This window comes from Bos taurus, chromosome 20 (assembly GCF_002263795.3).
Source record: "Bos taurus isolate L1 Dominette 01449 registration number 42190680 breed Hereford chromosome 20, ARS-UCD2.0, whole genome shotgun sequence".
Taxonomy (NCBI): Eukaryota; Metazoa; Chordata; class Mammalia; order Artiodactyla; family Bovidae; genus Bos; species Bos taurus.
Genome location: NC_037347.1, coordinates 25,408,796 through 25,432,520, shown reverse-complemented (window position 1 = coordinate 25,432,520; position 23,725 = coordinate 25,408,796). Strand labels below are relative to the sequence as shown.

Here is a 23,725-nt window from a genome sequence, read left to right as displayed (position 1 = left end):
ATGCATGAATGTGTGTACTCACTTAATGATCTATTTTCACCAATATTTTCAGTTAACAACTATCTGTTCCTAAGTCAGAAAAGCGACTTCTATCCATAGCTTTACTTTTATTTTTATGCTAAATTAATGAGGGATTGTCTTATACTTTTTTGTCTCCTTGAAGATTGACTTTCACACATTTGTCTCTTGAAGGTTGTTTTACTAAACTAGAAACATTCAGCTTTAGATTATTTTCAGTTCCTTTCCAGACATAACTAATTTCATTTATTGTTTAAACCACCACTTGTTTTTCAGTTGTTTATTCACCTTCTCTCCCTTTGCCCTGATGTTTGTTTATTCAACAGTTATTTCATATTTAGTTCTCTGCTGCTGTGGCTTTTGTTCTAGTAATTCTTAATTTACGTTGTGTGTACGTCAGCTTTTTAATTTATTACCAGGGTATGAGGAGGACTGTTTGATTATGAAATAACAGAGTGGCTCTTTTAAAAATGTAATATGTTATAGAAGTTCCAAGTGTTTTGTGGCCATTTTTTTCCCTTTTATTTCAGCTTCTGAAAAAACTATTATGTGACCTACTGTAGCTACATGAATTAGTAATTTAAAAATCAAAAACATTCTGGATCATTGGATTAAAAAGTAAACAAGGAGGGGTTTAGGTATTAAGTTGATCATTATTAATATGCTGTATCTTATAAGTATAAAACAATTAATAACTTTCAGATGCTTCATTGAAGCATACTGGTTTTCACTGAGGCAGTATTGACCAATTTATTTTGTAAGCATTTTTTTTTTTGTAAGTAACTTTCACTTCTTTCAAAGTTAATAGAAAATGATTGTTTCCAGTGTTTCCTTGTAAAAATGAAGTCTTCCAGTGGATTTTCCTGATTGGGAGAGAAAGTTTATTTCTATATTATTTAAAACAATTACAGCTTTCCAGGGGAGTTCCCTTGCTCCCTGGTGATAAGGATTCCAGCTGGGCTTTCACTGGTGTGGCCCAGGTTCAATCCCTGGTGAGGGAACTGAGAATTGCTCAAGCTGCAAAGTGTGGCCAAAAAAAAAAGTTACAGCATTCTGTCTTAAAATGTCTGTTTAGTAAACTTGATTTGGCTATGTCATATGTCAGATCATATACTATGATATAACTGTACAGTAAGAATCTGAACATAAATCCTTATACCATTACAAAAAAATTATGCATTTGTAGTATGTTCCAGAGTTACATTTTGAATAGTCAATTAGATTTTAGGTAAGTGTTACCTTTTCCCACCTGTTTCTACTGGTAGCAGCTCCTATAAAATAATATCATTTGAGTCAATTTTGAGGAAATTTTGTTAATTTTTAAAAATATTCTTACAAGTCAAAAATCAAATTCATCTTCTCCTGTACAGGTTTGTAAGGAAGAATATACAGTAAGTAAATTCAGTCCAATTAATACATACTCTTTCTCTGTGCCTTTCAAGCATAAATAGAAACTGACCCATATTGTGAGTAGTAATATAAAATTTTACCACTCTTTAAAAAGCAATTTGATAACATGTCTGAAACCATGGACATTTATCATAACCTTTGACCTAGTTAATATAACCCTCAGTTAAGTTCAGTAGCTCAATCATGTCTGACTCTTTGCAACCCCATGAATTGCAGCACGTCACGCCTCCCTGTCCATCACCAACTCCCTGAGTTCACTCAAACTCACGTTCATCGAGTCGGTGATGCCATCCAGTCATCTCATCCTCTGTCATCCCCTTCTACTCCTGCCCCTAGTCCCTCCCAGCATCAGAGTCTTTTCCAATGAGTCAACTCTTCACATGAGGTGGCCAAAGTACTGGAGTTTCAGCTTTAGCATCATTCCTTCCAAAGAAATCCCAGGGCTGATCTCCTTCACAATGGACTGGTTGGATCTCCTTGCAGTCCAAGGGACTCTCAAGAGTCTTCTCCAACACCACAGTTCAAAAGCATCAACTCTTCGGCACTCAGCTTTCTTCACAGTCCAACTCTCACATCCATACATGACTACTGGAAAAACCATAGCCTTGACTAGATGGACCTTTGTTGACAAAGTAATGTCTCTGCTTTTGAATATGCTATCTAGGTTGGTCATAACTTTCCTTCCAAGGAGTAAGTGTCTTTTAATTTCATGGCTGCAGTCACCATCTGCAGTGATTTTGGAGCCCAGAAAAATAAAGTCAGCCACTGTTTCCACTGTTTCCCCATCTATTTGCCATGAAGTGATGGGACCAGATGCCATGATCTTCGTTTTCTGAATGTTCAGCTTTAAGCCAACTTTTTCACTCTCCTCTTTCACTTTCATCAAGAGGCTTTTTATTAGTTCCTCTTCACTTTCTGTCATAAGGGTGACTAACCTTAAAGAATTAGGATACTGAGATTTTCATTGCAGTAAACTATACTGTAAAAGAAATAACAAAAATTTGATTTTTCAGTAATAAGGGATTGGCTAAGAAATTGTGGCATATCAACTTCATAGATTATTAATGAGGCCATTAAAACAAGAAATATCAAAACAGGGTAACTACATGGAAAAAAAAGTAAGTGATGTGATACTTGAAAATAGTGCAGAATAACTATTATCACTGTGTAAAGTAGATATGTATATAGATCATTATTGTGTCATATACATAAGAAAAGCAGTTGCTAAGATTTTAAACATATGGATATATTTTTATTTTTCTATTTTTTGGTTGTACCAGGTCTTCATTGCTGCCCATGGGCTTTCGTTAGTTGCAGAGGGCAGGGGCTACTCTAGTTGTAGCTTGCAGGCTTCTTATTGCAGTGGCTTCTCTTGTTGATGAGCATAGGCTCCAGGGTGCACGGACTTCAGTAGCTGCAGAACATGGGCTCAGTAGTTGTGGCTTGCAGGTCTTAGAGCACAAGCTCAGTAGTTGTGGCCCACAGGCTCAGTTGCTCCTCAACATGTGGAGTGTTCCCAGACCAGGGATCAAACCCATGTCCCTTGCATCAGCAGGCTGATTCTTATCTCACTATACCACTAGGGAAGTCCAAATATATGAATATACTTTTAAATTTTTTCTGTAATTTTTTTATAATGTTTTAACAGTAACTTCTTAAAATCATAACTATCCTGAAAGAATCATCTTCTGTCTCCTTCTTCAGTTAGAAAAGGTAACTGAAGAAGGAGATAGATACTTCTGCCTTTAAAACCAAATGCAGTCTCTCTTTTATTTGACCCCATGGCATTTATCACATTTTACTTTGTATCCTGACTTAATCCTTCCAAACATTACTATGAGGTATGTTTTGTAGTACCTGGATGGGGGGCTCTTACCACACAGCTTACAGGATCTTACTTTCCTGACTAGGAATTGAACCTGTGCTCTCGGCAGTGAAAGCATGGAGTCCTAACCACTGAAATGCCAGGGAATTCTCTGTAGTACATTTTTTGAAGGAGGAAGCTGAAGGAATTTAAGTAACTTGTCAATATTGCACAGGTAGCAAATGTGGGGCTTGGGTTCCTTGAGATTTATCTGAGTCTTAATACTGTATTTTACAGTAATGATTATTTAGTTATCCCCCCTCCTTCTTATGGGTGCATAGATTATAGACTTTTTAAGTTCAGGAATAAAGTCTTATTTTTATTTTGACACATACAAAAATGGAATATCCAGCCTTTAAGAAGAAAACTAGGCTTTTCTCTAGACTTGAAGCAACTTAATTGACTTTAATTACAAAATCTTTTGTTGTATTTTATTTACTAACTCATATTATCCTATCCCAAGAAGATGGGAATTTTTTTGCATCTCACCAACAACCTCCCATTACTTGTTCACTCTGTCTTTTAAAAGAGTCAGATGGTAATTTTCATGAGAATAGAGATCATGTCTTTACCTTTGAGCATTGTGTCTAGGTTCTAATACACAGTAGGCACTAAAAATACATGGGACCTTTTTTTATTGCCCAGGCACTTTACATACATTATTTAGTCCTCATTTTACCTTGTTTAATTGATCCTTATACATAATATTTTAGGAGAAATCTATTAATTTGCCCAACAAAGGCGGGATTCTAACCCAGTTTTGACTCAGCCCTTACCTTTCAGCCATTGCTGTACCCTAACGTGCTCAGAAGGATCTAGGAGTAATGAAAATAGTTTGAGAATGAGACATAAATGTCCCTAATTCTTAAGATTTTTTAAAAAATCATTATATGACTAGGTGTATCATTTGCTTGATCTATTGTTAGTATTGTAACAACATTCCATTTAAAACTGAACTTTTGGTTTCCTGATGTGTGCCAAGTCTCTTCAGTCATGTTTGACTCTGCGACCCCATGAACTGTAGCCCGGCAGGCTCCTCTGTCCATAGGATTCTGCAGGCAAGAATACTGGAGTGGATTGCCACTTCCTTCTCCAGGGCATCTTCCCGACTCAGGGATTGAACCTGTGTTTCTTATGGCTTCTGCATTGGCAGGCAAGTTCTTTATCACTAGCGCCACCACCCAGGTTTGGTTCCATGATAGCTTTGCTTGATATGCAAGATAAAATGGATGATATGTTTCAACGCTTGTTTCGTTACCTTGTTAGACTCCTACATCAATGTCTTGCTTTAACAAACAAAAATTGGTTCTACTGGCACACTTCTTGTTTATAGTTTTGATTGTATCTTGATTTTTAGAAGTGTTTCAAGTTCTTCCATGATAAGTACATATGGTTATGCTATCTGCCAAATCTATTCTTTTTCAAACTAGTATTTATTTAGTATAGTGTCCTTCATTATTTATTAGACCACTTAATGAGTTTCTTGTATTAAGTATCTGTAGAGTACTTCAAAGGAAGTTTTTATTATAGATCCAGGATTGTTTTCAACATCTTTCATTGTTGAAGTAGAATATAAACAGAATCATCAAATTTAGATGAATTTTAGTCCTAAAACAAACACATAATTGGTAACTAATAACCTGCAGTAGAACAAGTTTCTGTAAGCAGTATTTGTACTTAATGTTCCAGTATGTACCCTATTAAAACTTTTCAACATTGATCCACAAATAACATACAGTGTAGTGAACTTATTACCAAAAAGCCTGTTAAGAATTTTGACTCTTCTGGGTATACTGGGATATCTATCAGAAATTCATCCAAAGTGGTGAAAGCCTTTTTCATTAATTTCTCTTTATGACAGGTGTAAAGTATTAAGGTTAAGTGGGTGGGGCAACCGGAAGTAATTACTAAGGCCAGTGGCATTTTTGTGGTTTAATAAAGGCAGAAGCTAATTATTCAGTTTTTATTTAAGTGAAATGGTGCCAAAAAGGAGGTTCCTGCAGAGCAGCTGCACTCCTTCAGTGTTACCCTAATTTACCAAAGACACAACTGTCACAAACAAAACTTTTAAACTTGATATATAGCCACAAAAGTAAGGAGGCTTTTGTTTGGAGTGCATGCAGAAGAACTCCTTTATACAAATCAACCGGCAGATGACAGACAATGATGAAAATTTGATTCTTTGAAGTCATAATAGTCATTGAAACGTGTGAAATTCTGGTATTGAAAAGAGAGCGGCCAGCAAGACTCTAAATCCTGGGTGGTTGCAAGAAGCTTGCTGGGAGGTTTTTCTGCATTTTGACACCAACTTCCCATTGCTTGTTCCCTGCTTCCTTTGTTTAAAAAAAAGTTGAATTCACACAAGATAAATGGGGACGGTTGATAACCGAATCATACAGTTTTATATGGAAAATAATATTTTATAATGGAAATTGGTATTTGAAAGAGTAAAATTCATTTACATATACTGGCATATACTTTCTTAATGATTTTTAAATTCCTCTTCAATTTAAACTAGACTTGTGAAATAGAAAGTCAGTATATCAGCTCTTATAAATTTAAAATTGTGAAAAAGATCATACTAAAAGAGTAGAACTTTGAAATTATGATATGCTTGTAGCAAAGTAGTAAATTTTTAAATCTATGAATCATGATTAGGTAACTAGTTACTATTTCTTAAATAGCATATTGTACACAAGTTCATATTTATGAAACTTTATGAAGATATTTAGTTTAATAATGTAAACATAGGTGTCATGCTTGATCCAATTGTTAAAAATTAAAAAGTTTTAAAATTCAGTAAGTGCATATATTATGTATAGGGTTACTTGTTTCATTAGAATTTATAAATACTAACTGGTGAGTCTTGAGATTCTTCAGGTGCCAATTTGCAGCCTTCTCCTATTTTATGTGTTTTAACTTTTTTGTAGACATAGAAAATCTACGAATTATTATTTATAAATAACCTATTTTACCAATGAAATGAGAAATCTGTGAAAGGCAACATTGACATCTTTTATGTTTTTTAAAAATAATCACATATGATCCATACTGCAGTAGAAAAGTGGAAATCTAAAAACAGTATCATTAAAGTAGAAATCTAAAGAGTATCATTAGTTCAGTATAGTTTCAGTAGTCTGCAGATGATTGATTTATTTTCAAAAGTTGAGTCACAGATAGGTCAGTGAGAACTTTGAGGAAAAGCAAAGCATTGAAGACACGTAAAAAGTTCATAGTGCCTCATAGTTCTTTTCAAGTATTACATTGTTTTAATGGAATCTTGGAATGGGAGCTTTAGCCCATTGAAATGTCGCTTAAAGGACATGTTCTTCTGTCACTTGCTGAAGCTGTGTGGATGAAATGATAACAATAGAGTGTTGTGATGCGTTTTAAAAGTGTGAGAAATCAGTTTGTCTAGACTGAGTGTGTGCCTACAAGGACTAGGAATTTTAGAGCTTCTGTGCCCTTTAGGTGTCAAGTATGTGAGAGATGCCAAGCCTTTTTATTCTGTCTTTGGCAGCAGTTCAACTCTCCAGTACCTTACATGTCTTCTGCCGGCAAAGGGCTTCTATGTCAGAACAACTTGGACTTCAAATTCAGAAACTCATTTGTTTGAATGCCAGTTTTATTTGGAGAAGATACCAAATAATTGCCATAATTTGAGAAGGCATGGGAGCACTTGCAGCTAGGAGCTTAGCAACTTCTGTAGCCACTGATTTTAAAGTGGTTTTCCATCCTTAAAAAATCATGCTGTGCCTTTCTGCTTTGATAGTACAAATCAAGAAATATTCTTTCCATTTTACTAAAGCTTTATTGGTTTTTAAATTACTTTGGCATATGCATACAATATAGACATTTATTAAGAAAAAGTGAGTCTGTTTCCTAAACTGGTATTAAGAGATTAATATGCTGTCTTTTCTGTAAGTCTTAATTAAAAGAATAGCCAACTTATAGCTTCAGCTTTTATGAGCTCAGCTTAGAATGGAGGTCTTGCTATGGAATCTGACAAGGATGCCTTATCCCATAATTCTGTAATATACTTACTGTTCGTTTATACTTTGCTTCAGCTATAACTAGATTTTTTTTAATGTGAAAATATATAATATTAAATACTAAGTTAATGTGAAAGATTACCAACACTGTAGTGAATTCAAAGGGGGAAATAAACATTAAGGACTTTCCAGGAGCTGAGTTTCTTTCAAGCTGTTGAGTAGAGGAATATTCTTTAGAAAGTTATTGAATGTAATAATAACCTGAAATTACTTTTCTTTGAGGATGAACTTGACAATCTGTAATAACTTGACATATTGATGCCTTTAAAAATTATGTATCAGTTGTACTCGTTTAGCTTTTATTTTATCCTATAAACTTTAAAAACGTAGGCATATACTAGATGTACATTTTTGTGTAAATATTTATATGGATCATTTTTATAGTTTCTCCAAATAGACAAACTATGACAAAGTAACCACACCTAATTATTGGTATAGGTGAGAAGGTATAGTTGTCAGCTAAAATAACTTTAAGGAATTGTTTCTTTAATCTGTGGGCAGAAAGATTAGTTGAGTCAGATATACATTTAGTTTTTTCCCAGTATATATTGCAACTAAGAACTCCTAGTATTTCTTTGGTCTAAAACATTGATTAGAGTGGAACTACAAATAAACATGAAATTAAAATTAACAAAATGTGCGAAGTTTTCTAGTTTTTCCAATTTTGATATAATCATTTACATGTTTAACCTGTTGTTTTTAACCAGTTTTTTTAAAGTTTACCTTAATAAGGAACCATAATTTTAAAATGCTTTATGAGCATAATATAGTTGACCGTAATATGATTTTACATTGCTAGAATGAAGTATTTTACCATTACTAAATGGAGACTTAAACTCTAAATTACTTTGTTATTTTGTGTCCTGATTGCTACTACAGTTTGAAATATATTTAATCAGGGAGTCAAAATTGTATTTATTCATCAGTTGGCCTTTTGTTATTGGATAGAAATGTAGAAAAAGAGAGTCAAGTTATCATTGTTTTCCTCTAACATTTCTGCAAAAATTGTGCAGATTTTTTTATCTTTGCAGAATAAGTTTGACATCTATTTGATATCCTTTTCTCTTCAGTAGGTTTCATTAAAGAGAGATAAATCAAAATGGTAATTAAAGTTGTTAATTGATTTTAATTGTTTACAAAAAGGGTCAGGCCTTTCTCTGAAGAGAATGCCTTGTAAGCAGCATAACACAGAAACCACTGGTAATAGATATTTTTTTCTATTTAAAATTTAGTCACTTTTTATATTTGTTTACTTTTAATATCCCTTTACATTCTTTCTCTGCTAATTATACCAGCTCATGAAATCAGAGTCTACTCAGTACAGGCTTTTCTGCCAGCAGACGCTACAAAAATTACCAGTACCTTGTTGTACAAAATGGGCCTAAATTTTTTTATGAGCCCTTTCCCACTGTACCCTAACATTCCCCCAATATATCTTTTCCAAATATCAAAATAGTAGTTTACATGGTAAAATAACAAAGAAGTGAAATAAAGCTTAAAAATTGTACATAAGTATGTATTGTAAGATACAGAAAGCAACAAAAATACATTAGGGTGTAAGTGGGCTGTTAGCAACACATTTGCTTGTTTTTCTGTAGGATATTACTACTATAACTGGTGTTCCAGAAGAGCATATCAAAACTAGAAAAGCCAGGATCTTTGTTCCTGCTCGCAATAACATGCAGTCTGGAGTAAACAACACAAAGAAATGGAAGATGGAGTTTGATACCAGAGAGAGATGGGAAAATCCTTTGATGGGTTGGGCGTCAACGTGAGTATTTTGGTTTAATGTGAATACTATTTTTGGCTCTTTTTCTGTGTAGATTTTCCTTTTAAATGCACTGATTTTCAGGCTCTTTTGTATACAGGATGCCTTATGACAATACTTTTTGAGACAGTTTTGCATAGATATCACCATGTTTAATGGTATAGACATATACATTCCACATAGGTAACATATATATAAGTATTTATGTAAGTGCGGCCCAGCAAAATATATTGTAAGAACAATTTTTTTCAGAGTACTATTTATTGGATAAAAATGGCTGACATTGTGAGCACTCTTAACATGGTCCCTAAGCTGTAGATATTAGTTTAAAATGTACTGTGAATAGTGTTAATAGGAGAAGGAAATGGCAACCCACTCCAGTTTTCTTGCCTGGAGAATCCCAGGGATGGGGGAGCCTGGTGGGCTGCCGTCTATGGGGTCGCACAGAGTTGGACACGACTGAAGCGACATTTATTTTTAAAGTAAAGTTTCTTTATAGTTTTTGTTTATTAGAAGAGATTATATGAGTTTAGAAATTTTGATGATTCATTGTTAGTGTATAGAAATGCAATAGATTTTTGTATATTAATCTTGTATCCTGTAACTTTACCAGATTCAGCTCTTACAGTTTTCTGGTGGTATCTTGAGGATTTTCTATAGATGGTATCATGTCATCTGCAAACAGTGACAGCTTTTCCTTTTCAATTTGAATTCCTTTTATTCCTTCTTCCAGTCTGATTGCTGTAACTAGGAATTTCAGTACTATGTTGAATACAAGTGATGAGTGCTGGTGTCAGCCTCCTGGTATGTTGCCTGGATCCTGATAAGGCAGGCTGTGGGGCTGCAGTGGTCCTGGGATTGATGACTACCTGCTGGTGGAAGGGTCTGGTCATGGAGCATACTGAGGCTAATTCCTCCCACCCCTCCCAACTGTTGCATGAAGCCAAGTCTCATGGCCTCTTGCTTCAGGGCCCAGGGGTTCTAGAGCTGGTGTCTAACCACTGGTGGGTAGGGCCAAGGGGTTCTGGGCCTAGTGATGGTTCATTGCTCGGCAGAGGTAAATTGTGGGACCTCTGCCTCCAGAACCCCAGTAGTCCTTGAGCTGGTGTGTTGGCCCACTGACTGTGATGTCTGCAGTGTCTCAGAGCTGGTTTTGTCCAGCTGGTTGGCAGGGCCAGGGCCCACAGGGTCTTGGCTAGTGTTGCCAGGTGAGTTGGGTTCTCTGTGGCAGGCTAAGGGTCTGTTGGGGTCTTTGGCTGCAGGGCCCTCTGGTGGACAAGGCTGTTGTTTCCTGGGGCAGCCCATGGGCTCAGGAGTTCTTAAGGCAGCCTGCCATCTGGTGGGTAGAGCTGTGTTCCCATCCTGCTAATGGCTTAGCCTGAGATGTCTCAGGAATGGTGCTTACAACCTGGTTCAGTGGTTAGAAGCTATTGAGAAGATTCCAAAATGGCACCTCATGGTGGAATGAGCTCCCCCAAATGGCTCTTGCCAGTTTTCTACATCCCTGGGCTTCAGTTGTCTCCTGCCTTTCCTGGAGACTCTCAAAGATTAGGAGGTGGGTCTGACCCACGCTTCCTTCAAATTACTGCTTCTGCCCTGGGTCCTGAAGTATATGAGATTTCTTCTGAGCCTTTTACGAGATAGTCTCTGTTTCCCACAGCCCTCTGGGTCTCCTGAAACTAAGCCCCATTGGCCTTTAAAGCCAAATGTTCTAGGGGCTTGTCTTCCAGTTCAGGATCCCCAGGCTTGGGAGCTCCATCTGGGGCTTGGACATATTGCTCCTTGGGGAGAACCTCTGCAGTTGTTGAAGAAGGAAATGGCAACCCACTCCACCTGCAAAATCCCATGGACAGGGGAGCCTGGTGGGCTACAGTCCCTGGGGTCTCAAGGAGTCAGACACGACTGAGCGACTGACTTTCTGCAGTTGTACTTACCTCCTGTTTGTGGGTTGCCCGACTCGGTATGGGTCTCTGCCTCCTGTCTCATTGTGGTTCCTTCTTTATACCTTTGATTACAGAAGATCTTTTCTGCTAGATTCTAGGTTTTCTCAGTTGTTGCTGTGTAAACAGTTGTAGTTTTGATGTGTCTGTGAGAAGAGGTGAGCTCAGGGTCTTCACAATTTTGGCCAAGCTCCTTCTAATTACTATGAATTTATAAGGTACGTTTAAAGAATAAAACAAACCTAAGAGGATTCTCATTCATTTTCTTTTTTTTTTAAAGCTTAATAAATGATTTTTATTAGAGACTAAAGATTGCTGAATGTCTTTGTCATTTTAAAGTTTTTAATTTGACTTGTTAGAAAATTGCCCTAATTTAACACTGCTGTTGCTGCTAAGTCACTTCAGTCGTGTCCGACTCTGTGCGACCCCATAGACGGCAGCCCACCAGGCTCCCCCGTCCCTGGGATTCTCCAGGCAAGAACACTGGAGTGGGTTGCCATTTCCTTCTCCAATGCGTGAAAGTGGAGTCACTCAGCCATGTCCGACTCTTAGCGACCCCATGGACTGCAGCCCACCAGGCTCCTCCATCCATGGGATTTTCCAGGCAAGAGTACTGGAGTGGGTTGCCATTGCCTTCTCTGTAATTTAACACAGAAAAACATATTCAGATAGTTAACAGTTTTAAAGAAATTATTCAAAATAAGTAATTTTCAGTTAAAGGTTAATGTTAAATCCTGGGAAAAAAATTGTTTCTTACAGGGCTGATCCCTTATCCAACCTGGTTCTGACTTTTAGTACTAAAGAAGATGCAGTTGCCTTTGCAGAAAAAAATGGTAGGTGTGATTTGCTTTTGTTTTAACAAGTAAGATATGATTTTATGTTCTTAACAAATCAGTGTATCTAGTCCAATGGTTTTAGGTTATTTTTCTTTTTACACCATGAGAACATACCCCTCCAAAAAATAAAAAGTCTGAAAAATAAATGCACATGTAACATGTGAAAGTCAAACTGCTCTAAATTTGAAGTCGAGGCTTGGAATAAAACTACTTGTCTAACTCCTATCTTATTTATGAATGCCTCTGCAAAATCACTAACATTAAGTTTAAAACATTAAAATCTCATAAGGTAACCTATTCCAGTTTTGACATCTGTTTATTATTTTCTTACTTTGAAACAAAATCTCATGTCTGTTACTCTACCTAATAGCTTTTCAGTTATTACAAATTGGTTATCATGTTTCCTCTAAAATGTCATGTGAACATAAATGTCTATGTTTACCACTTCTATTGATATGTTGGTTCTGTAATTACATTAATACAACCTAAGAGTATATTAGTAGCTACCTAAAACTCAACCTATGTTAGTTTTTCTTTGAACAGAAACACAGAATAGAATGTCTTTTTTTCCCCCTCATTTTTCTGTTGTTGCAGGGTAGTGAAAGGCTTTGGAGGCAGATCATGATGAATTCTAATCCTTATTATGCCACTCAAAGCTACATGATTTTGGATTAATTTCATCATGGACTTAATGTTTCTTCATTGTTCAAATAATGGTACTTATCTAAAGGTGTAGTTAGGCAAGTACTTGAAACACAATGGGCTTCCCAGGTGGCGCAGTGGTTAAGAGTCCGCCTGCCAGCGCAAGAGGTGTGAGAGACTTAGATTCAATCCCTGGGTCGGGAAATGGCAACCCACTGCAGTATTCTTGCTTGGGAAATTCCATGGACAGAGGAGCCCAGCGGACTACAGTCCATGGGGTTGTAAAGAGTCAGACACGACTGAACACGCGCGCACACACACACAGCTGGCCATTTGGAAACTATTGGTCCTTTCCCTTACCTCCTTCCATCTGTTATTTCTTGTTTCTCTCAGGTTTAAATGCAATACTGTGCATTTGTACCTGATGCATTCTATTGTTCTAGTTGATCAAATTGAATTTGAATCTAATTCAGCTGTCTATTTGAATGAGATCATGTCCATTTAAGTATGTTATTACTATAAGGCAATATAAGTGTAAAAGATTATTAGTGTTTTTTCAGTATATTTGACATAAATGTAAAAGTGCTATAAAGATTATTATCTGAAATATTTGCTTTTCATTCTAAGTTCACATTATATTATACCTTAAGAATCTGAAGCCAGACTGTCAGATTTGAGTCCATGTCAGATCCCTATTTGTCTGGGTTTGTACAAGGAGAAATTGCAAATACAGTGGGAATTGTTGTGAGGATTGAATAAGTTTATAAAAGTAAAGTAGTTAAGAAATAGCTAAGTATATAATAGTATTTCAGTTTATCTTATTAGTAGACTTTAAAAATAAAAAAATAAATAAAAATTAAAAAAATTTTAAAAAGTACTCTATATTACCAAATTTCCAAATTAAACATATTTGTTCTCAAAGTGGTCAGAGTCTTTAAAATATTATTTTGATGTAACATTTACATTGCTCTTTTTAAAATTAAACTGTAATGTAGCTCATCAACAACAGTTCTGTTAATGTTTTTCATCTTTGTAGCCTACCATATTTCATGTCTGACACCTCAAATAGTCTATCATGTGCATTTAATGACAGGAAGTCTAATTAAACTCTTAAGCCTGACTACTTCCTGAGTGGGCACAAGGACTGTATGACTGTAGTTGCCATGTGAATTGCAGATATATGAACTAACCACTGCTACTGTTATTAATAAAATCAAGTGCCTTTCTGATCTGATTTCTACTCCCCGCACCAGAATGAAAATTGAGGAGCATTACCAAAGTCAACAGACAGTATACGTTGAAAAAGCTTAGAGAATGTTACGATATAAAACTGTAAGCTAAGTGTGGATCTGGGGACTTACCTGGTGATCGAATAGTTAGGATTTGGCGCTTTCACTGCCATGGCCCGGATTCCTTCTCTGGTTGGGGAACTGAGATCTCAGAACCATCTGGCGCAGCCTAGATAAAACAACAAAAAAAGAAAAACAGTGAATCAGGAATTCTTACCTCTAAGTGCTTGTGTGCTGTCGCTTTAGTCGTGACCCTGTGGACTGTACTGTCAGGCTCCTCTGTCTGTGGGCTTCTCTAGGCAAGAAAACTGGAATGGGTTACCATGCTGCCCTCCAGGGGATCTTCCCAACCCAAGAATTGAACTCCCATCTCTCTCATCTCCTGCATTGGCAAGTGGGTTCTTTACCACTAGCATCAACTGGGAAGCCCAAAGGACTTATAAAAGTATGGACAAGGTATAGGAAAACCACAGGACATAGTGGGGCAGTGAGATGGTGTTACCAAACTTATGGAGCAAGACCTAGAGAGAGCTGCATGGGAAGGATAGTGTGTTAGGATGAAGTATGATTTACAGGGAGAGAACAAACTGACCAGAAAACCTAGGTTATCTATTGTGCCCAGGCTTCTTGGTTCATGGGATTCTCTAGGCAAGCATACTGGAGTGAGTTGCCCTTTCCTACTCCAGGGTATCCTCCCGACCCAGGGACCGAACTTGTCTCCTGCATTGGCAGGTGAATTTTTTTACTGTGGTGCCACCTGAGAAGCCCTGACAACCTTTAAGGTAGTAGGTATTCTGTTGATCTTATTCACTGCTTTGTTTCCGGTTGTTGTTCAGCCGCTAAGTTGTGTCCAACTCTTTTTGTTTCCAGTGCCTGACACAAAACCTATATAGTGGACTCTGGCTACCTGGTCAAATTATTGCCTTTCTAAAATATTTTCCCTACTCAGGAATTTGAAGGCACTTTCATCTCCTAGGGAAGAGGTTATTTCTCATTCTTCACTTATTTAACATTTAGTATTATATATCTTGGCTCCTTGGTGGCCCAGTGGTTAAGAATTCACCTTCCAATGCAGGAGACACAAGTTCAATCCCTGTATAGTCAGTGATAACTTTGCAGCTCTAACAGTAAAAGTAAATAGTTGTAATAGAGCCAATATGGCCCCCATAGTCTAAAAATATTTTGTATTTGGCCATTTACAGTAAATATTTATTGACCTCTGGTCTAAACAATTATGTACTCCGTCAATACTGAGACCCTTTCTCCTCTGACGTTTTTGTTAATCTGAAATACTCTTTATTCAAACACTTCAAAAGGCCTATGCTTAATATATTCCTCAGCTGATAATTCAAGCTCTTCACAATATAAGCACTAACTTATCACTCAAACAGTAACCTAACTTTATCTTACTGTGCCTCAGCATTTCTTCTTGCCCTTATCTCTGCTGTAGTCTTCCTTCTGCAATCTCTTCCTCGTTCTGTTCCCTTTCTCCTCTTTTTCCCTGCCTACAAACTCCAACCTATTCTTCAGAATACATTTTAAATGTTACCTCCTTCCTGATCGCTTTTCTTATTTCCCTTTCCAACCTCCAAATAGATGTGCTCTCTCTTCCTTTTAGCTTCCACATTGATTTATTCCTTTTTTATAACTCTTCTACTGTGGTATTGTATTTTATTTTTGTTGTTGCATTCAGTCATACATATGTTGAGCACCCTGTCATATGCCAGCACTCCTGGCTTAGGTTCATGGGGATCATTCTTTGAGTATAGAATAAATAGTCCTCTTACTCAAACTATAATACTTTATTTGCTGAATTATAAGCATCTCCCTGGTGGCTCTGGGTAGTGGCTCAGACAATAAAGAATCTGCCTGTGATGCAGGAGACCCAGCTTTGATGCCTGGGTACGTAAGATGATCTGGAGAAGGGAATGGCTACCCACTCCAGTTTTTGTGCCTGGAGAACACCATCGATAGAGAAGGTTGGCAGGCTACAGCCCATGGGGTCGCAAAGAGTGCCAAATGATTGAGTGACTAACACTTTGACTTTTTTCACTTTCACCTGGGAAACCACCCAGTCATCTTAATCTTTTTATATGCTCAACAAAAATTGGTAAATTCGAACAGTACATTTAGTGATGCTATAAATTACTCTCCAGGTCATGTTTTAAACTTTTCCTTAAATCATTTTAAATTTATTTGGCTACTTGTTCTTTCTTTTAGAAGAACTGTTAACTCCTATAAGACCAGTGTCTATCACATAGCTCCCAGCTGATAGGGCCCAAGTTTCTAGGTTCCAAGTCCAGTGTTTTTTTCCATGATACTACTATGCTGATGTAGATGTTACATCCATCATCTCGATCTGCATGGTCCAGTATGGTAGGCACATGTGGCTGTGTAGCACTTGAAAGGTTATTTAGTTAGAATTGGGGTGTGCTGTTAAGTGTAAAATATACACTGGGTTTCTGAGACTTAGTATTAAAAAAAAAAGCATAAAATATCTCTAATAAATTTTATATTGATTACATATTAAAATGATAATATTTAAGATGTGTATTAGGCTAGGAATCTGAATGATTAAAGGCTTATTTTTTCATTTTAGACATTTTTTAAAATGTTGCTCCTAAGTAATTTAAAATTATCTGTCTGGTTCACATTATGTTTGTTGGGTAGCACTAATCTAGAATACTTCAAGCTATATAGGACATACATTACATACATCTTCTAGATATATCATTTCTATATATTCTGTAGTGAATATAAGAAATAGGAAAACCTTACCCAACTTTGAAAAGTTACATTACTTAAGAAATGCAGAGAGTTCCTGGATAGTCCAGTGGTTAGGACTCTGCACGTTCACTGCCAGGGGCCCCGAGTCAGTTCCTGGTTGGGGAACAGAGATCCCACAAGCTGCGTTGCATGGCAAAAAAAAATAATTTTTTTAAAAAAGAAATGTACTTCTGTTCTTCAAACACTTACCTAGGATCAAGGATAAGTGTAAATTTTTATATTACATACAGTAGTGAAATAAAATAGCTAAAAAATCGATGTGTGTGCTTAGTCGCTCAGTTGTGTCCAACTCTTTGTGACCCCATGAACTGTAGCCCACCAGGCTTATCTGCCCATGGGGATTCTCCAGGCAAGTATGTTGGAGTGTATTGCCATGCCCTTCTCCAGGGGATCTTTCCATCTCAGGGATCATTGCAGGCAGATTCTTTACCATCTGAGCCACCAGGGAAGGGCAAAAGATCTACATTATATCACAAAATCCCTATTAACACTTATTTTCAATTTCTTAAATAAGGCATTATGTAAATCAGTATATTTACATAAGAATGCCCTCATGTCTGAGATTAAACGTTTTCTTCTTCCTGCTATTGATGATTTTGCCTCTGGTTTCCCTTCTCACCATATCTCACTTCCTGTGGAAGCCTGGTTCTGTCACCTGCTGAGTGGGATAGAAGAAAGACTGAATGCTCTTCCTTGGCTTCTTTTTCCCCTGCTCACCTCTCACTTCTCCCTCCATTAGCATACAGTAAGTTATAAATACCCTTGTGTCTTTTTATCACCAGAGCCTCATCTTAAAGATCTCCCTTTGAACTCAGCATATATTCCAGAAGAACTCTTCAAAGATGCTATGTCTTTTTATAAAGAAAGTTTATCTGTGGTTTTTCTCAAATGTTGATGAACCTTACTTTTTTCTTTGTGTACAGAAAAAGCCACCTTTCTCACTCAAGTGGCTTTTGTCTTTTCTTGTAGTAGGCTAGGATCCCTACATTTACATGCTAATGAAACCAGAAATGGTTTTATCCCCTTTCCCTTTTGATCTGGTTTGAAACTTTGTGACTTCCCTTTCCTTTGTCATTTTACAACTTACTAAAATTCTCCAATAGAGGAGGGTTTTCTTCAGGAGTAAACAGGATGACAGAGAATAAGCAGTGAAACTGCTATCGTGATGTATTAGAGAGGAAAACCCACCTCTAAAGTTACAGAAGGTGGAAGCACTGATTCAGGAAAATATAGAGTTAATTTGGGAGTTGCAAACCAGAACTTAGAATTATCTCAGAAGTGGACACCATCAGCAAGGTCTGGATTTCCACCTATCTTTAACCTTCTCATGAGGGTCTCAACCTTACATCCATCTATCTATTAAAAAACAACTTTCAGAAACTAAAATGAACAAAGACAAATTTCAAAACAAAAGTATGTCATCACTCAATATATATAAAATTCTTCATAAAGGATTTATTTTACTCTGTAGGGGAGCAGAATTTTCCACCACAAAATGTTTCTTTGGCATATTAATTAAGCTGATTTTTTTTTTTTCCCCCTAAGAAACTGCAGACTTGGGGGAAACTCTCAAAACAAAGTAGGAGTTCCCCTTTTGTAAGAAGTATTTATATACATAAGGGAAATTTCCATTTGTAAGGGTATCTCTGGGAGTACCTAAAAGAGGAGGATGACTTTACAAACTCTTATCAATTGAGAAGGAAGTGACTTAAATCTGCCTAATAATTTCACCCTTGTTTACTGTTCTTTTTCCTGGTAATCTCACAGAATTGACTCCCTATCCTCAGTGTTCTCTTTTGTTTTTAGCTAAGGATAGTATTGGATAGTATTTCAGAAGAGGGCTTTGGCAATTTTGGTGAATTACTTAGTTCTCCTGGGTCTCTTCCATGTATTTGGAGAAGGCAAAAATAAAAATCAGCCTCTTGGTGAAAGTGAAAGAGGAAAATGAAAAAGTTGGCTTAAAACTCAACCTTCAAAACATGAAGATCATGGCATCCAGTCCCATCACTTCATGGCATATAGATGGGGAAACAATGGAAACACTGACTTTATTTTCTTGGGCTCCAAAATCACTGCAGATGGTGACTGCAGCCAAGCTACAACCAACCTAGACAGCATGTTAAAAAGCAGAGATATTACTTTGCCAACAAGGGTCTGTCTAGTCAAAGCTATGGTTTTTCCAGTAGACTTGTGTGGATGTGAGAGTTGGACCATAAAGAAATCTGAACACCAAAGAATTGCTGCTTTTGAACTGTGGTGTTGGAGAAAACTCTTGAGAGTTGCTTGGACTGCAGGGAGATCCAACCAGTCCATCCTAAAGGAAATCAATCCTGAGTATTCTTTGGAAGGAGTGATGCTGAAGCTGAAACTCCAATACTTTGGCCACCTGATGTGAAGAACTGACTCATTTGAAAAGACCCTGATGCTGGGAAAGATTGAAGGCAGGAGGAGAAGCAGACGACAGAGGATGAGATGGTTGGATGACATTACCGACTCAATGGACATGAGTTTGAGCAAGCTGTGGGAGTTGGTGATGGACAGGGAAGCCTGGCGTGCTGCAGTCCATGGGGTTGCAAATAGTCAGAGACAACTGAACAACTGAACAACTGAACTGAGCTTCCATGTATAACATTAGATAAATTTCAAAAGTGAAATATGATTGGGAGTTCATAACAAGAATAATGCAACTTAAAGACATTCCAACAAGTGTTACAAAATATCTGTACTCAATTTGTTAATAAGCCTATTTTCAAAGAAGATAGCAAATGTTCACCTAATTTATAAAAATAAACATACTCTTTACAGAGGAAAAAAATTTTTACAGTAATCCTGAGACATAATATACCATGAATATACCATATTGTTAAGAAGATACCAAAAAAAAAAAAAAAAAATCAAGTTAAAAGATTCAGTTATTCTAGGGTAGGTCCTGTATGTCTATATATTAATAAACCTCCATAAATATGTAATATGAATTTCTAGTTGACATATACTAGCCTAGAAGATACAAGAAGTAAACTAAAGAATATACAAAGTAAAGAACTAAAGATGCACCCAAGTTAATATTGTTTTAAAATAACTGAAATTCTGAAATATAACCTATACTTTTTCTGATATCAGGCACCAGAGCTCAGATAAATGAAACCTATCATAAACAGTGAAGGTATTGACAAATCTCTAAGCTTAGTATATAGCTTGTAATTTGAGAAATATCATTAACATTTATCCAAACAGCATTAACCTCATGGTTAAGCATCTATTCCGAATTGACAGCTCTTCCCATGCAGCTCATCAGGTGTAACACATCAAACAAATCTATTTCTAGCACTTATTTTTACAAAGTTGAAAGAATACATCTTTGAGATTTCCCAGAGGGCCTGTGGAATATCACAAAGTTTTAGTTTTAGGTGCACAGATACTCTGTTTTATTTTACATTTAAGATTTGATTTGGAGGAGGCAAAAATCAAAATTTTTCAAAAGATTTGAACATTTAGGAAAGAACAGGATCAGATAAACAGTATTTGACTGCTCAGCTTGGTGATAAAATTTACAAACAAAGAACTTAGCCTAACTGTAAAGAACTTTAGCTCTTAGATAAGTTATGAAGTACTGAAAGTCAACACAAGCATATAAAGTTATTCTGGTAAGCCACAGAATCTTTGCAGTCTAGGCAGATTAGACGGAAAGTAGAACCCTTCTTATTGTAGGTGAAGGCAATAAACAGTAACCTAATGAAACAAGCCCATCAAAATGGAACAAACTTTGGTAAGATTTTAACACATTTCATAGCTTCTCAGATGATGCTGTTAAAGTGTTGCACTCAATATGCCAGCAAATTTGGAAAACTCATCAGTGGCAATAGGACTGGAAAAGGTCAGTTTTCATTCCAGTCCCAACAAAAGGCAGTGCCAAAGAATGCACAAACTGGTGCACAATTGTACTCATTTCACATGCTAGCAAAGTAATGCTCAAAGTTCTTCAAGCTAGGCTTCTATGGTACATAACTGAGAACTTCCATGTGTATAAGCTGGATTTAGAAAGGGCAGAGGAACTAAAAATCAAATTGCCAGCATCCATTCCATCCTAGAAAAAGCAAAAGAATTCCAGAAAAACATCTTCTGCTTAATTGACTATGCTAAAGCCTTTGACTGTGTGGATCACAACAAACTGTGGAAAATTCTTAAACAGATGGGAATACCAGTCCACCCTAACCTACCTCCTGCGAAACCTGTATCAAGGAACAACAGTTAGAACTGGACATGGAACAATGGACTGGTTCCAAATTGGGAAAGGAGTACATCAAGGCTGTATATTGTCACCCTGCTTATTTAACTTATATGCAGAGTACCTCATGCAAAATGCCAGGCTGGATGAAGCACAGTTGTCAAGATTGAAAGGAGAATTATCAGTAACCTCAGATATGCAGGTGATACCACCCTTATGGCAGAAAGTGAAGAGGAAGTAAAGAGCCTCTTGCTGAAAGTGAAGAGAGTGAAAAGGCTGGCTTAAAACTCAACATTCAAAACACTAAGATCATGGCATCCGGTCCCATCACTTCATGGCAAATAGATGGGGAAACAATGGAAACAGTGACAGACTTTATTTTCTTGGGCTCCAAAATCACTGTGGACAATGACTGCAGCCATGAAATTAAAAGACGTTTGCTCCTTCAAAGAAAAGCAGTGACAGACCTTGACAACATATTAAAAAGCAGAGACATTACTTTGCCGACAAAGGTCTGTATAGTCAAGCTATGGTTTTTCCAGGAGCCATGTATCGGATGTGAGAGCTAGACAATAAAAAAGGCTGAGGACCGAAGAATTGATGGCTTTTGAATTGTGGTGCTAGAGAAGACCCTTGAGAGTCCCTTGAATGGCAAGTAGGTCAAACCAGTCAGTCCTAAAGGAAATCAACCCTAAATTGGAAGGACTGATGCTGAAGCTCCAATACTTTGGCCACCTGATGTGAAGAGCTGACTCCTTGGAAAAGACCCTGCTGCTTGGAAAGATTGAAGGCTGGAGGAGAAGGGGACGACAGAGGATGAAATGGTTGGATGGCTTCACCGACTCCATAGACATGAGTTTGAACAAACTCCGGGAGATGGTGAAGTATTGGGAAGCCTGGCATGTTGCAGTCAATGAGTCGCAAAGAGTCAGACACGACTGAGTCACTTTGAACAAGAGCAACATAGATTTTCAGACTTATTTTCCAGATACACTGTAATCTAAGATACATGAAATTTCCTTTTTATAAATCTTACATAACTTTCTGTACCCATTCAGGTTTGTCCTTCACCATTCCTTTCTCATTCTGGAACAGACTTTTTACTTTAGAACTATTATCTTTTCCCCTTCTTCTGAGTATGCTAAGTCGCTTCAGTCATATTCAGCTCTTTGTGAACCTATCAACTGTAGCCCACCAGGCTCCTCCGTCCATGGGATTTCTCAGGCAAGCATACTTGAGTGGGTTGCCATGCCCTCCTCCAGAGGATCTTCTTGGACTTAGGGATCTAACCCACAACTCTTATGTCTCCTGCATTAGCAGGCAGGTTCTTTACCACTGTCACCACCCTTAGTAAACCAAAAACACAACTCATTACTTTGTATACAAGGTTACACCCCTTTTCCACCATCACTCCCAGTAGTGTTTCATTTATGTACATTTAATTATATATTTTGGCCAAAGTTACTTGGATTTCATAGAAAAAGTAGAGATGAAAACTGTTGCACACCAGCATTTTAGTAGACTGGCACAGTTGATAAATACACATAACAAACTTTCCACAACTGTGTGCATTCTTTATAGTCCAGCTTATCCAAATGGCAAAAATGAACATGTCCATTAACAGACCCAAAGATGCAGCCTCCCTGTAGCATTAAAAAAAAAAGCAAAAGTAAATAAGTTTAAATTTTGCTTAGTAATCAATGGTTCAGTATTTTACTGTAAAAATTTTTTAGGTATTAATAAGTATCAACCCACTCTAGTGTTCTTGCCTGGAGAATCCCAGGGACGGGGGAGCCTGGTGGGCTTCCATCTATGGGGTCACACACAGTTGGACACGACTGAAGCGACTTAGCAGCAGCATTAATACCATTTAGGGTTTTAAGTTACCTAAAGATCATGGAAATTAATTTTCAAGGTGACATATTATAAAATGTAATTAATGTTGAAATAAAATTGTCAGAACAGGGAATCATTGTGGATAAACAAAAATTTGCATCTTGCAGGATTGTAAAACATTAAACAGAAGTAATGTTAGCTCATTTGATCAGAAAACGTGCTGATTTAGAAAGAACATGGCCATGTAGAATAAAAATCTATGCTTGTGTTATATTTAACACTGATAAATTAGAGAAAACGTAATTGTTTTTGTTAAAAAAAAATTTAAATTTTCCATTTGTCAAACATTTACCTATACTACCTGAATTTAAATTCTTAAATCTTTGTTAGATCCTATAAGAATACTTTTTAAATTTAGCATATTCAAAGTATTAGAAATTCCATTTTCCTGTTTTAGGAATAGTCCACTTATACAAGCATGTATTTTCTCTGTAAGAGAATCAAAATAGAACCCATTCAAAGTATTTTATAATCTTAATTCATTAATTATACTTGGAGGTAGAAAAAACTACCTATACACAGAATGAGCAGTAAACACATTTCTGAATTAATAGGTATGTTGACAGAATCCCAGGGACAGGGGAGCCTGATGGGCTGCCGTCTATGGGGTAGCATAGAATCAGACACGACTGAAGCGACTTAGCAGCAGCAGACAGACATAATTGTCACAATGGTAAAGAATCTGTGTGCTTGTGCAGGGGAGACAAGCTATGCGAGTTCTATCTTTGGGTCGGGAAGGTCCCCTGGAGTAGGGCACGGCAACCCACTCCACTGTTTCTTGCCTGCAAAATCCTATGGACAGAGGATCCTGGCGGGCCACAGTCCGTGGGGTCACAGTAAGTCGGATTTGACTGAGCATACATGCAGACAAACAGGAACTTATTTCACTTCTACAATTTAAGCCATGGGTTAATGGTCACAGAATTGTAATATTCACTGGCCCATACCATACTAGAGAGCTGTTTTCTACTCAGGAAGTACTTCATTAGACCTTAAAT

At 37.0% G+C, this 23,725-nt stretch overlaps 1 protein-coding gene across 3 annotated transcripts in view; it reads left to right on the top strand.

Annotated features, from left to right (window-relative positions):
- The window catches only part of NDUFS4 (NADH:ubiquinone oxidoreductase subunit S4), a 115,594-nt gene that overhangs the window by 83,442 nt on the left and 8,427 nt on the right, over positions 1 to 23,725 (top strand). For 2 of the 3 annotated variants that reach the window (NM_175800.2, XM_024981220.2), the window contains exons 3-4: positions 8,943 to 9,115; positions 11,812 to 11,885. In NM_175800.2, the coding sequence (NP_786994.1) occupies positions 8,943 to 9,115; positions 11,812 to 11,885 (247 nt within the window). The remainder of the gene's footprint in view (positions 1 to 8,942; positions 9,116 to 11,811; positions 11,886 to 23,725) is intronic. The other variant, XM_024981221.2, reaches the window with a different exon arrangement.